This window comes from Zophobas morio, unplaced genomic scaffold (assembly GCF_036711695.1).
Source record: "Zophobas morio isolate AGI-343-1 ecotype UQ-CSIRO unplaced genomic scaffold, CSIRO_AGI_Zmor_V1 ptg000014l, whole genome shotgun sequence".
NCBI classification, from domain to species: domain Eukaryota; kingdom Metazoa; phylum Arthropoda; class Insecta; order Coleoptera; family Tenebrionidae; genus Zophobas; species Zophobas morio.
In genome coordinates this window covers 23,365,663-23,379,911 of record NW_026972119.1, presented here as the reverse complement: position 1 = coordinate 23,379,911, position 14,249 = coordinate 23,365,663, and the positions used below count along the sequence as shown (strand labels likewise).

Below are 14,249 nucleotides of genomic sequence, written 5' to 3'. Positions count from 1 at the left end.
TCGACTTTTCACTTCGAATTTTGAAAATTTCGAATTTCCATTTTTCGATTTTTCAAATTTTGATTCTCCGAATTTGCAAATTTTCGTTGTCCCATTTTTCTTTTTTCGAATTTTCAATTTTCTCATTTTTGAATCTTCGATTTTTTTAATTTTTGATCTTTTTCAGGTTTTTCGACTTTTCTTTTCTTCGAATTTTCGAGATTTTGAATTTTGATTTTTCAATTCTTTGAATTTTCGAATTTCCGTGAATTCGATTTTTCCATTTTCGAATTTGCAACTTTTTCAATGTTTCTTTTCTTAATTTTGGAATTTTCGATTTTTCGTTCTTCTGTTTTTTATCCTTTTCAATTTTTTTACTTTTCGATTTTTCATTTTTCAGGCTTTCGATTTTCCTGTTTTTAATTTTCCAAATTTTAATTCTCAGAATTTTCAAATTTTCGTTTTTTGATTTTTCATTTTTCGAATTTTCGATTTTTAAATTTTCGAATTTTCGATTTTTAAATTTTCGAAGCTTCGATTTTTTGATTTTCGAAGCTTCGATTTTTTGAATTTTTTGGTTTCTCAGTTTTTTGACTTTTCACTACGAATTTTTGAAAATTTTGATTTTTCGATTTCACAGTTCTTTGAATTTTAGAATATTGAATTTTCGTGTTTTCGATTTTTCAACTTTTTCAGTTTTTCGATTTTCTGGATTTTGGAATTTTTAATTTTTCAATTTTCGATTTTTCGTTCTTCTGTTTTAAAATGTCATAATTTTTTTACTTTCCAATTTTTTAATTTTCGAACTTTTGTTTCTTCGAATTTTCAAATTTCCGTTTTTTCGAAGTCAAGATTTTTTGAACTTTTGATCTTACAATTTTTCGATTTTTGCTTCTTCGAATTTTTTAAATTTCGAATTTTGATTTTTCGATTTTTCAAATTTTGATTCTCCGAATTTGCAAATTTCCGTTTTCCCATTTTTCTTTTTTCGAATTTTCAATTTTCTGATTTTTGAAGCTTCGATTTTTTGAATTTTTTATCTTTTTCAGGTTTTTCTACTTTTCGCTTCTTCGAATTTTCGAAATTTCGAATTTTGATTTTTCCATTTCTCAGTTGTTTTTATTTTCGAATTTCCGTGATTTCGATTTCTCCATTTTCGAATTTTCAACTTTCACTTTTTCGATTTGTCGGAATTTTTAATTTTTCAATTTTTCTTTTCTCAATTTTGGAATTTTCGATTTTCGATTTTTCATTCTTCTGTTTTTACTCTTCCATTTTTTTACTTTTCGAGTTTTCGTTTTTCGAGCTTTCTATTCTCCGATTTTTCAAATTTTCAAAATTTCCATTTTTCGGGTTTTCGATTTTCCAGATTTTGATTCTCCGAATTTTCAAAGTTTCGTTTTTTCGATCTTCCATTTTTCGAATTTTCGATTTTCTCATTTTCGAAACTCGATTTTTTTAATTTTTTGGTGTTTCAGTTTTTTGACTTTTCACTTCGAATTTTGATTTTTTTATTTTTCAACTCTTTGAATTTTCAAATTTCCGTGATTTCGATTTTTCGATATTCGAGTTTCCAATTTTTCTTTTTTCAATTTTGGAATTTCCGATTTTCGATTTTTCGTTCTTCTGTTTTTGAACTTCTTCGATTTTTCAACTTTTGATTCCCCGAATTTTCAAATTTCGGTTTTCGGATTTTCGATTTTCCAAATTTTCCATTTTTAAATTTCCGTTTTTCGTTATTTCGATTTCTGAATTCTCAATTTTTTGGCTTTTTGATTTTTCTTTTTCCAGCTTTCGATTTTCCGATTTTTCGAAATTTCGATTTTCTGATGTTCGGAGCTCTGAATTTTTGGTTTTTCAATTGTACGACTTTTCGCTTCAAATTTTCAAAATTTTGAATTTTGTTCTTTTTTCAATTCTTTAAATTTTTGAATTTCCGTGTTTTCGATTTTCAAATTTTCAACTTTTTCAGTTTTTCGACTTTTCGGATTTTTTTTAATTTGTCCATTTTTCTTTTTTCAGTTATGAAATTTTCGATTTTCGATTTTTCTATTTTTCGTTCTTCTGTTTTTGAACTTTTAATTATTTTTACTTTTCGATTTTCGATTTTTTGAGGAAAGTTCTGTTGAAATAACTTTCGACGAATTTTTGTTGCTGCTTTTTTGTCACTTTTTTGCATTTTTGTGGCTTTTTATGTCAACCTTCTTTATGGCTTTTTTTTGACGTTTTATGCCCTTTTTTACTTCCTATTTGTATCGCATAATTTATGACCTTTCTTTGTCGGTTTTCTCTTCTCGTTTTTTTAATCGCTTTTTTTTATAATAATTATGATTGTTTTTACTTTTTAGCAGTGAATTTTAAATAATACTAAAAGAATGCCCCACTTAAGTAATACTTCGAATAAAGCGTACGTACGCCACTGGTGTCGAACTTGCTGTCACCTCTCCGTTACGACGTAGCCGTAGACCGCCCTCAACTTAACATAAACCAGTAACGTAATTTAGATAAATTGAGGTTATGTTATATACACTAAGAATTCTATGTATACACTTCTTGTTTCGTTTGTAAACATACATCTATATTCTTGTTTTAAAGATTATTAGTTAACCGAAAACCAAAGCAGACGCTACTATAGACACAAATCTCTCAAAACTGTGACTTTGTGCAACAATCCAACAAACATGAAAACCTCAGACTCTGACAAAGAAAACAACAACAGAAGAGCATTGACCACAACCCAGGACCGAAAACTGTACTACCAAGAACTACTAAACAAAGTAGAAGACATCAGTAAGCCCCCCTCTAACCCACCACCCCTTTTTAACATTTAACATTTCAGGCGAAAACGCAGATCTTGGTTTAGAGACAGCCGAAGAAATCGGCGAAATCATCAGCGAAACCAACGTCCTAGAAACGGAATATGACATCAGCAAACGATATCAGTATGCTGAAGAAACCCTTCTTGACTCCATGGTGTTATCATCAGCCAGTGGAATCCTAGTAAAGTGCATAGAATCCCTAGATGTGAACGCTGAAAGCTACATTCCGGCGGAATTCGCCTCAAACATCGTGAGTTTGTTAAAATACGAAATTTCTCGTAAATCGCTAGTTGTTTTAGATGTCTTATTGCAACCAAGATGGTGAATTTGAAGCAGATGATCTGCTTAAGTTGTTACCAGATGTAAATCATCTGATTCCACAAGCGCCTGAGTATAATTTTGTCTATGGAACGTATGATTTGTACAATTTGCCACAGCCAAAGCAGAAGAAGGAACGTCAGAAGCAGCAAAAGGACAAGTTTGAGAGGAAAGTCCCGGAAAAAGTGACCAATTTGCAGAGTGAGGAGCAAGGAATTGAAGAAATTATTAAAGTGTTGTATGATGTTTTAACTGAATGTTATGAAAGAAATAATGAAGAGAGCATTAAGTACTATGACTACGTTATAGACACTGATAGTTTTACTAACACTGTGGACAATATTTTTCACTGCGCTTTTTTGATTAGGGAAGGGCGGGCCCACCTTGATTTAGGTAATTTTTTATCAGTTCTAATTTATAATTGTATTAATTTTATTTTAGATAACAGAGGCACACCTTATATTAAACCTATTAAAAAACGACAATTGAAGCAATTCCGTGATGAAGGCGGCGTGAATTCGCAGTTCATTTCGGCGATAACGGTGTCCGAATGGGAGGTAACTAATACACCAAAATAACGACAAGTTTTAATTGAATTTATGTGTTACAGACGTTCAAGAAGGAGGGATATATCCAAAAGTATAAAAATCGGAGACAATAGTTGACAATTTTAATATTTTAATCAATCAATTTTTATTTTTTTAAGAAAAGTAATAAATATAAAATTATATAAGGAAAAATACAACTCTTGAAATTGAAAAACCACATAAATAAATTGGTTATAAAATCAAAGTTATGAATCATCGAACGTCATTCTCCCAACCCCGTGATTCTTTAAGTACCTTCTATACTGTTTATATTTATTATTTTCCGCTAGTTGCTTTTTGGCGTTTTCTTCCTCTTCTTTGAACCACTCATCAAAGTTTTCCCTAATCCAGAGTTCTTTGTCTAGGAAGTCTTGCTTTCTACCTTCCTCTTGACTGTCAAATTGGTACTGCCCCATTTTTAGGTACTTTCTAATAAGGTATAATTTCTCTTCATCGCTGTAGGGCTGCTTCATAATTGTGTGCCTCCATATCCACGACACATACCAAAAAATATACTTAGCTATAGTGTAAGGAGCAAGAATCAGTTGAATCCATAAGACATCAGTAATGCTCGGCTTGGCATACGCCCCTTTAATATCCATCTTGTCTTCAATCACCTTCTTAATAATATCATCAACCCCCTTTGGCATTTTCGCTTTCCCTTTACTTTTTTTATCACCATGCAGCAGCCCCTCTTGTTTCGCTATATCTATGGCCCTATTTCTATACTTTGGAACAGTCATGAAGTACTTGATAGCGGTGTCGTAGCGCTGCCACCCACTGTAGTACTGTATCACCGAAATCACCGATATTGTAACAACTAAAACAATCCTAACATCCACCTTAGGTGCCATTCTCCTCTTATAATATCTATAGTAATGCGCATAGTACTGATCCGGGTTATCCAACATATCGTCGTACTCCGACCGGGACTCCTCATCTTTCAAAATATCGTACGCGTTCGCGAGAGTTTTAAACTGCTCCTCAGCCACGAGTTTCGCGTCTTTGTCCCTGTGCAAGTCCGGATGGTACTGTTTGGCTAATCTTCTGTAACTTTTGGCGATTTCGTTTTTGGTGGCTTCTCTGGTAACTCCGAGGATGTCGTAGCAGTTGCTTTTGCCACAGTATATACCCTCGAGGAGCTGGGAATGGGCTCCCAATGTGTGGAGGAGGATTATGGTTACACACCATAACATTCTGAGGATCATTTTTGGCACGTTGTATGTGTGGAGGTTTTCAATGAGCGTCTTAAATGTATTTTAGAATTTACGAATTACTTACTCGCCGTCGCATGTTCGAATATTTTTGGCGATTTAACCTAAGTTTAGCGACTGACGTTGACATTCTGGCTAGGGACTTTAGTGTGTCGTTTGACGTACACGCGTACAGAACATAGATTAATGTAGATGCGACATACAGGCTGATTTTGCAAAACCATCCTTATTGACATTGGAGTCCTCAACCGCCAAAGACAAGCGCCAATTTTAAATAGTCGATGCCAATAAAAAAACCTGTTTCACTACAACTCGTAAAACCGAAACATTGAAAAATCGAAATATCGAAAAACTGAAAATTGAAAAATGAAACATCAGAAAATCAAAAAAATGTAACATTCAAAAATCTAAAATTTAAAAACCGAATAACGAAAAATCAAAATATCAAGAAATCGTGGAGTCGAGAAGTCGAACAATTGAAAAACCGAAATAGGCCAAAATCGAAAAGTTAAAAATTGAACAATTTATAAATTGAGAAATTGACAATCAAAATATGGAAAAATCCAAATCTCGATAAATCGAGAAATCAAAAAACTTAAAAATTCGAAAAATTGAAAAACTGAGAGATTGAAAGACAAAAAGAATGAGAAATCGAAAAGTGATGAAGTCGAAAAATGGAAAAATAGAGATATCGACAAAAGTTAAAACTTGAAAAATTGGAAAAGCGGAAAAATCAAAAAACGAACAAACTGAAAACTGGAAAAACTGAGAAACCGAAATAGGCCAAAATAAAAAGTTGAAAAACTGATAAATCGAAAACCTGAACAATCAAATCTCGATAAATCGGAAATGAAAAATTAATAAATCGAAAAAGTGAAAAACAGAACATCTAAAACCAGAAAGTCGAAAAATCGAAAGATTAAGAAATATCGAAAAATTAAAATATCAAGAGATTGAAAAATCTAAAATTTAAAAATCCAAAAATTGAAAAATCGAAAAAGTGAAAAGGTAGACACATCGAAAATCCAGAAGTCAAAAATAAAAAACCCGAAGAATTGAAATATTGAAAAATCCTAAAACTGAAATATCTAAAAACTGAAAAATCGAAAAATCTAAAAAGTGAAGTCGAAAAATAGAAACTTAAAAAATCAAAAATTGAAAAATCAAAAACCTAAAAAATCAAAAAATTAAAGAATTGAAGAACACGAAAATCGAAACACACGAAGGTCAAGAAATGGGAAAATCAAAACATCGATTAATTGAAAAATCGAAAAATTGACAGTTTATTAAAGTCAAATTTGAAAAATTAAAAAATCGAAAATTTGACAAAATGACAATTGAAAAACAGAAATTCTAAAACCGGGAAGTCGAAAAATCAAGAGATTAAGAAATCGAAACATTTGCAAAATTCGAAAGCGTAAAAAATTCAAATATCGAAGAACTGAACTGAAAAATCGAGAAGTCGAAAAACCTAAAATTTTAAAAATTGAAAATCTAAAATTTAAAAATCGAAAAGTCGAAGAATCGAAATATTGAAAAATCCTAAAACTGAGATATCGAAAAACTGAAAAATGAAAGAAAAACTGAAAAATTGAAAACCTGAAAAATCCGAAAACTGAAATTTCCAAAAACTGAGAACTTAAAAAGTCGAAAAATTGAGCAATCGGAAAATCCAAAAAGTGAAGTCGAAAAATCGAAACCTTAAAAAAACTAAAAAATGAAAAATCGAAAAATTAAAGAATTGAAGAACAGGAATATCGAAATGTTCGAAAGTCAAAAAATGGAAAAATCAAAACATCGATTAATTGAAAAATCGAAAAATTGACAGTTTATAAATGTCAAATTTGAAAAATTGAAAAATCGAAAATTTGAAAAAACGACAATTGAAAAACACAAAAATCTAAAACCGGGAAGTCGAAAAGTCGATGGATAAGAAATCAAAACATTTGAAAAATTCGAAAACATGAAAAACGGAAATATCGAAGAACTGAAATGAAAAATCGATAAATCGAGAAATCAAAAAACTTAAAAATTTGAAAAATTGAAAAATTGAGAGATTGAAAGATCAAAAGAACGAGAAATCGAAAAGTGATGAAGTCGAAAAATCGAAAAATAGAGAAATCGACAAACAAAAAGTTAAAAGTTGAACAATTGGAAAAGCGGAAAAATCAAAAAACGAAAAAATGGAAAACTGGAAAAACTGAGAAACCGAAATAGGCCAAAATAAAAAATTGAAAAACTGATAAATCGAAAACCTGAACAATCAAATCTCGGCAAATCGGAAATGAAAAATTAACAAATCGAAAAATTGAAATATCTAAAAACTGAAAAATCGAAGATTCAAAAAAGTGAAGTCGAAAAGTAGAAACCTTAAAAAATCGAAAAATTGAAAAATCAAAAACCTGAAAAATCAAAAAATTAAAGAATTGAACAGGAAAAGCGAAACACTAGAAGGTCAAGAAATGGGAAAATCAAAATATCGATTAATTGAAAAGTCGAAAAATTGAGAGTTTATGAAACTCAAATTTAAAAAAATAAAAATCGAAAATTTGAGAAAATGACAATTGAAAAACAGAAAATCTAAAACCGGAAAGTCGAAAAATCAAAAGATTAAGAAGTCGAAACATTTGAAAACTTCGAAAACTTGGTAAAAATTGAAATAACGAAGAACTGAACTGAAAAATCGAGAAATCGAAAAATCTAAAATTTTAAAAATTTAAATATCTAATATTTAAAAATCGAAAAGTCGAAGAATCGAAATATTGAAAAATCCCAAAACTGAGATCTCGAAAAACTGAAAAATGAAAGAAAAACTGAAAAATGAAAGAAAAACTGAAAAATTGAAAACCTGAAAAATCCGAAAATTTAAATACCCAAAAACTGAGAACTTAAAAAGTCGAAAAATTGAGCAATCGAAAATTCCAAAAAGGTAAGTCGAAAAATCGAAACCTTAAAAAAACTAAAAATCGAAAAATCGAAAAATTACAGAATTGAAGAACAGGAATATCGAAACCCTCGAAAGTCAAGAAATGGGAAAATCAAAACATCGATTAATTGAAAAATCGAAAAATTGACAGTTTATAAATGTCAAATTTGAAAAATTGAAAAATCGAAAATTTGAAAAAACGACAATTGAAAATCACAAAAATCTAAAACCTGGAAGTCGAAAAATCGTTGGATTAAGAAATCAAAACATTTGGAAAATTCGAAAACATGAAAAACGGAAATATCGAGGAACTGAAATGAAAAATCGAGAAATCAAAAAATCTAAAATTTAAAAATCGAAAAATTGAAAAAACGACAATTGAAAAACAGAAAATCTAAAACCGGAAATTAGAAAAATCGAACAATTAAGAAATCGAAACATTTGAAAAATTGAAATATGGAAGAGCTGAAATGAAAAATCGAGAAATCGAAAAATATAAAACTGTAAATATTGAAAAATTAAAATACCAAAAATGAAAAATCTAAAATTTAAAAATCGAAAAAGTAAGAAGTCGACACATCGAAAAATCCAGAAGTCAAAAATGGAAAAGTCGAAGAACAGAATTATTGAAAAATCCCAAAACTGAAATATCGAAAAACTGCAAAATGAAAGAAAAACTGACGAATCGAAAAACTTAAAAATTCCAAAACTGAAATGTCTAAAAACTGAGAAATTAAAAAATTGAAAAATTGAGAAATCGAAAAATCAAAAAAGCGAAGTTGAAAAATCGAAACCTGAAAAATATGTAGAAAAATTGAAAAACCAAAAAACCTGAAAAATCAATTAATTGAAAAATCGACTAATAAAGAGTTTATAAGAGTCAAAAACTGACAAATCGAAGTATTTAAAAATCGAAAAATTGGAAAAACGACAATTGAAAAACTGAAAATCGAAAAATGAAACATCAGAATATCGAAAAAATGTAAAATTCAAAAATCTAAAATTTAAAAACCGAATAACGAAAAATCGAGAAATCGAAACTCCCAAATTTAAAAAATCGGATAACTGAAAAATCGAAACCGAAAAACTGGAAAATCGAAAAATCAAAAGATCAAGAAATCGTGGAGTCGAAAAGTCGAACAATTGCGAAACCGAAATAGGCCAAAATCGAGAAATCGAGAAGTTAAAAATTGAACAATTTATAAATTGAGAAATTGACAATCAAAATATCGATGAATCGAGAAATCAAAAAACTTAAAAATTCGAAAAATTGAAAAATTGAGAGATTGAAGGATCAAAAGAACGAGAAATCGAAAAGTGATGAAGTCGAAAAATCGAAAAATAGAGAAATCGACAAACAAAAAGTTAAAAGTTGAAAAATTGGAAAAGCGGGAAAATCAGAAAACGAAAAAATGGAAAACTGGAAAAACTGAGAAATCGAAATAGGCCAAAATAAAAAATTTAAAAACTAATAAATCGAAAACCTGAACAATTAAATCTCGATAAATCGGAAATGAAAAATTAATAAATCGAAAAAGTGAAAAACAGAACATCTAAAATCAGAAAGTCGAAAAATCGAAAGATTAAGAAATATCGAAAAATTAAAATATCAAAAGATTGAAAAATCTAAAATTTAAAAATCCAAAAATTGAAAAATCGAAAAAGTAAAAAGGTAGACACATCGAAAAATCCAGAAGTCAAAAATAGAAAAGCCGAAGAATTGAAGTATTGAAAAATCCTAAAACTGAAATATCTAAAAACTGAAAAATCGAAAAATCAAAAAAGTGAAGTCGGAAAATAGAAACCTTAAAAAATCGAAAAATTGAAAAATCAAAAATCTAAAAAATCAAAAAATTAAAGAATTGAAGAACACGAAAATCGTAACACTTGAAGGTCAGGAAATGGGAAAATCAAAACATCGATTAATTGAAAAATCGAAAAATTGAGAGTTTATGAAAGTCAAATTTGAAAAATTGAAAAATCGAAAATTTGACAAAATGACAATTGAAAAACAGAAATTCTAAAACCGGGAAGTCGAAAAATCGAAAGATTGAGAAATATTGAAAAAATAAAATATCGAAAGATTGAAAAATCTAAAATTTAAAAATCCAAAAATTGAAGAATCGAAAAAGTGAAAAGGTAGACACATCGAAAAATCCAGAAGTCAAAAATAGAAAAGCCGGAGAATTGAAATATTGAAAAATCCTAAAACTGAAATATCTAAAAACTGAAAGATCGAAAAATCAAAAAAGTGAAGTCGAAAAATAGAAACTTTAAAAAATCGAAAAATTGAAAAATCAAAAACCTGAAAAATCAAAAATTTAGAGAATTGAAGAACAGGAAAATCGAAACACTCGAAGGTCAAGAAATGGGAAAATCAAAACACAAAACATCGATTAATTGAAAAATCGAAAAATTGAGAGTTTATGAGAGTCAAATTTGAAAAATTAAAAAATCGAAAATTTGACAAAATGACAATTGAAAAACAGAAATTCTAAAACCGGGAAGTCGAAAAATCAAGAGATTAAGAAATCGAAACATTTGCAAAATTCGAAAGCGTAAAAAATTCAAATATCGAAGAACTGAACTGAAAAATCGAGAAATCGAAAAATCTAAAATTTTAAAAATTAAAAAATCAAAAATTTAAAAATCGAAAAAGTAAAATAATCGAAAAGTCGAAAAATCGAAATATTGAAAAATCCCAAAACTGAGATATCGAAAAACCGAAAAATGGAAAACCTGAAAATTCCGAAAACTGAAATATCCAAAAACTGAGAACTTAAAAAGTCGAAAAATTGAGCAATCGAAAATTCCAAAAAGTGAAGTCGAAAAATCGAAACCTTAAAAAACTGAAAAATGAAAAATCGAAATATCGAAACCCTCGAAAGTCAAGGAATGGAAAAATCAAAACATCGATTAATTGAAAAATCGAAAAATTGACAGTTTATAAATATCAAATTTGAAAAACTGAAAAATCGAAAATTTGAAAAAACGACAATTGAAAAACACAAAAATCTAAAACCGGGAAGTCAAAAAATTAAGAAATCGAAAGATTTGCAAAATTCGAAGACGTGAAAAACTCAAATATCGAAAAACTGAACTGAAAAATCGAGAAATCGAAAAATCTATATTTTAAAAATTAAAAAATCCCAAATTTTAAAATCGAAAAAGTAAAATAATCGACACATCGAAAAATCCAGGAGTCAAAGATCGAAAAGTCGAAGAATCGAAATATTGAAAAACCCCAAAACTGAGATATCGAAAAACTGAAAAATTAAAGAAAAACTGAAAAATGGAAAACCTGAAAAGTCCGAAAACTGAAATATCCAAAAACTGAGAACTTAAAAAATCGAAAAATTGAGCAATCGAAAAATCCAAAAAGTGAAGTCGAAAAATCGAAACACCAAGATATGCGAAAATCAAAACATCGATTAATTAAAAAATCGAAAAATTGACAGTTTATAATGTCAAATTTGAAAAATTGAAAAATCGAAAATTTGAAAAAACGACAATTGAAAAACAAAAATCTAAAACCGGGAAGTCGAAAAATCGATGGATCAAGAAATCGAAACATTTGAGAAATTCGAAAATATGAAAAACGGAAATATCGAAGAACTGAAATGAAAAATCGGGAAATCGAAAAATCTAAAAATTAAAAATCGAAAAATTGAAAAAACGACAATTGAAAAACAAAATCTAAAACCGGAAAGTAGAAAAATCGAAAGATTAAGAAATCGAAACATTTGAAAAATTGAAATATGGAAGAGCTGAAACGAAAAATCGAGAAATAGAAAAATCTAAAATTTTAAATATTGAAAAATTAAAATACCAAAAAAATGAAAAATCTAAAATTTAAAAATCGAAAAAGTAAAAAGTCGATACATCGAAAAATCCAGAAGTCAAAAATGGAAAAGTCGAAGAACAGAATTATTGAAAAATCCCAAAACTGAAATATCGAAAAACTGCAAAATGAAAGAAAAACTGACGAATCGAAAAACTTAAAAATTCCAAAACTGAAATGTCTAAAAACTGAGAAATTAAAAAATTGAAAAATTGAGAAATCGAAAAATCAAAAAAGCGAAGTTGAAAAATCGAAACCTGAAAAAATAGAAAAATTGAAAAACCAAAAATCCTGAACAATCAGTTAATTGAAAAATCGACAAATAAAAAGTTGATAAAAGTCAAAAACTGAAAAAGCGAAGTATTTAAAAATCGTAAAATTTAGAATTCGAGACTTGAAACAGCAAGAAATAAGAGTCGAAACCGGTTAGGATGTGTACCAGATCACGGATCATGGCTTATAAAACAAATCGTTTCCGAAATTCTGAACCCTTAGAGTCGACATTGGCCTGAGTGCGCTCTGGTCTGTAGATCAAACAAGTTCTCAGGCGACGAACTGTAATTCGTGTGACCTGAATTAAAGTGAAGGAAACAGTAAGCAGCTTGTAATATTCTGGTAAATCTAGTGTCAAAAATATGGTGACATTTTTTTCTATTGTAGTTAATTTTATTCTTAGTTAGAAACAAACACTGTTGCCAACATAAGTCGCGGAGTCATCAACCGTCATTTAATTCAATCTATGACGCTTCACTATGTTCTCTGTACAGAAACGAAACAGGGATTTTACTTTCTAACTACTAGTAAAAATGGTAGTTTTTGAGGTTATCAAACTAACCTAAATTGTTATTGTTGTTTATTTATTATTTAGTCGAAATGTATGCAATTGTGGGGTTTCTGGAAGACTTGCATGAATATTTGACGGGGACGAGGTGCATGCATGGTAATATAATTCGGAAGCATTCGAAAAAACTTGAATTGGGTGATATTAGTTTTCCTCTGGATATAAAGAAGTGGTCACACATTATCAACAAAAGTAAACTAAACGAAGCCAAGACAATCTTTGATTGTCTCGAGTTTAATCAAGACTTAAACACACATCTCGATTTACTCATAAAAGCGAGCAATCGGTGGCCTCTGGTGCTTGATAGTTACAAAATCAAAGACAACGATGTTCACTTCCATTTGAAGCGTTTTTCAGCAATAAGTGTCTCGATTCGGTGTGTTTTAGAACAAGGCAGCAATTATGGCTTCCAATCTAAGTGTTTTGAAAGTCGAATAAACCTCACAAATGACGACTCTGTGCAGCCAGACTTGACAAAAATGACACTCACAGAGTTAAGAGCGTTCACAATACGAGACGTAGCAACAAATATTTTAAACAATCTAACAAGCAATATTTCGTTTGACTGTGATATTAAAATAACACTGAATTCTAATGAGAAAACCGAAAATGTGATAGTTTGTGGGTCAGTTTTAAATGATAGGGGTGTGAAAGACACTCAGACCACTGCAGATGAACTTTATAAGTAAAATCGTCATTTAACCAGATTTTATTAACTTAATTTGTGATATTTTTTAGGAAAAGATCTCTAGATATGCAATTAATGGCTCAGCACAAATATGGGGTTCAAATTAAGCCCTCCTGGCGCGACTATTTTGAAAAATTGGGTAAAGCGTCTGTGATTTTGGAAATGTTGCAAAATAGGACACACAAATCGTTAAAAATCACATTAAATAGTTTACAAACTGCCAATAAAGGTCCTTCTTTTATTTTTTACAATTGTGCTAGAATTGCAGCCCTTTTGAGACAGTTTGATGATCAAGTTGCCAATAATGTGTACCCTGAACTACCCTTGATTGATAGTGTTGATTTTGCTTTGCTCAATCAAGCTGTAAGTGTGTTTAGTGTTTTAATGAAAATTGGTGTTACATTGTTCTTTGTTTAGGAGGAGTGGGAGATGGTATATGTGTTCATTCTACAATTTCCACTTGTTGTTGTTAACTGTGTGTCTGATATTAAATTAGGGGTTGTAAATCTTCACCAGCTGGTGTTCTTTTTATCCAGTTTGTCTTCAGTGTTCAGTGTCTACTACAGAAGAGTTAAAATATTAACAGTAAGTGTTGTAAATTTTTTGTTTGTTGTTAATACAGTTTTAGTGTTTTGCAGAGTTCAAAGGAGCATCTACTTCCTGTTTTGTTTGCAAGAATTTATTTAATAAAAGCAGTTCAGCAGGTGTTTCATACAGCGTTACATTTATTAAACATAGAACCAGTTAAAGAAATGTAAATTGTTAAATTGTTGTTTGTATTTATTTATTTATTTTGTGATACAATTTTTACTTATAAATAGAAAATTTTATTAAAACCAGTTTTATTCACTTTCTAAACTTTATGAACCGCAACAAAAATTCGGGGGAAAATCGATGTCTAGTACGACGGTATAACCATTATTTTTAAGTACAAAGAATGGCGTTTTCCACTCAACAAAGAACGATTTTACTTTTTTCAAGTCGAGACTTGCAGCGGTTGCATTATTCGACTGGCTGTTCACGTAAAACCGTAATT

At 29.6% G+C, this 14,249-nt stretch overlaps 3 protein-coding genes across 5 annotated transcripts; 2 read left to right on the top strand and 1 right to left on the bottom strand.

Moving 5' to 3' along the window:
* Positions 1-2,472: 2,472 nt before the first annotated feature.
* On the top strand, positions 2,473-3,798 carry LOC135128666 (non-structural maintenance of chromosomes element 4 homolog A-like). 2 transcript variants are annotated; one of them, XM_064055649.1, is made up of 6 exons: positions 2,473-2,521; positions 2,575-2,769; positions 2,819-3,048; positions 3,098-3,509; positions 3,558-3,673; positions 3,727-3,798. In XM_064055649.1, the coding sequence occupies exons 2-6, from the start codon at positions 2,661-2,663 to the stop codon at positions 3,775-3,777; spliced, it is 918 nt and encodes a 305-aa protein (XP_063911719.1). In that variant the 5' UTR covers positions 2,473-2,521; positions 2,575-2,660; the 3' UTR covers positions 3,778-3,798. The 2 variants fall into 2 exon arrangements, with proteins under 2 accessions (XP_063911719.1, XP_063911718.1); XM_064055648.1 differs by having other exon boundaries at positions 2,476-2,769.
* LOC135128665 (dnaJ homolog subfamily C member 25 homolog) lies at positions 3,785-5,071 on the bottom strand. Its single transcript, XM_064055647.1, has one exon. It carries the CDS (start codon positions 4,909-4,911, stop codon positions 3,910-3,912), a length of 1,002 nt encoding a protein of 333 aa, XP_063911717.1. The 5' UTR covers positions 4,912-5,071; the 3' UTR covers positions 3,785-3,909.
* Positions 5,072-12,479: 7,408 nt separating this feature from the next.
* LOC135129039 (DALR anticodon-binding domain-containing protein 3) lies at positions 12,480-14,049 on the top strand. Of its 2 annotated transcripts, none has more exons than XM_064056121.1 (4): positions 12,480-13,210; positions 13,264-13,576; positions 13,631-13,798; positions 13,852-14,049. In XM_064056121.1, the coding sequence occupies exons 1-4, from the start codon at positions 12,558-12,560 to the stop codon at positions 13,969-13,971; spliced, it is 1,254 nt and encodes a 417-aa protein (XP_063912191.1). In that variant the 5' UTR covers positions 12,480-12,557; the 3' UTR covers positions 13,972-14,049. The 2 variants fall into 2 exon arrangements, with proteins under 2 accessions (XP_063912191.1, XP_063912192.1); XM_064056122.1 differs by having other exon boundaries at positions 13,842-14,049.
* Positions 14,050-14,249: the final 200 nt, after the last annotated feature.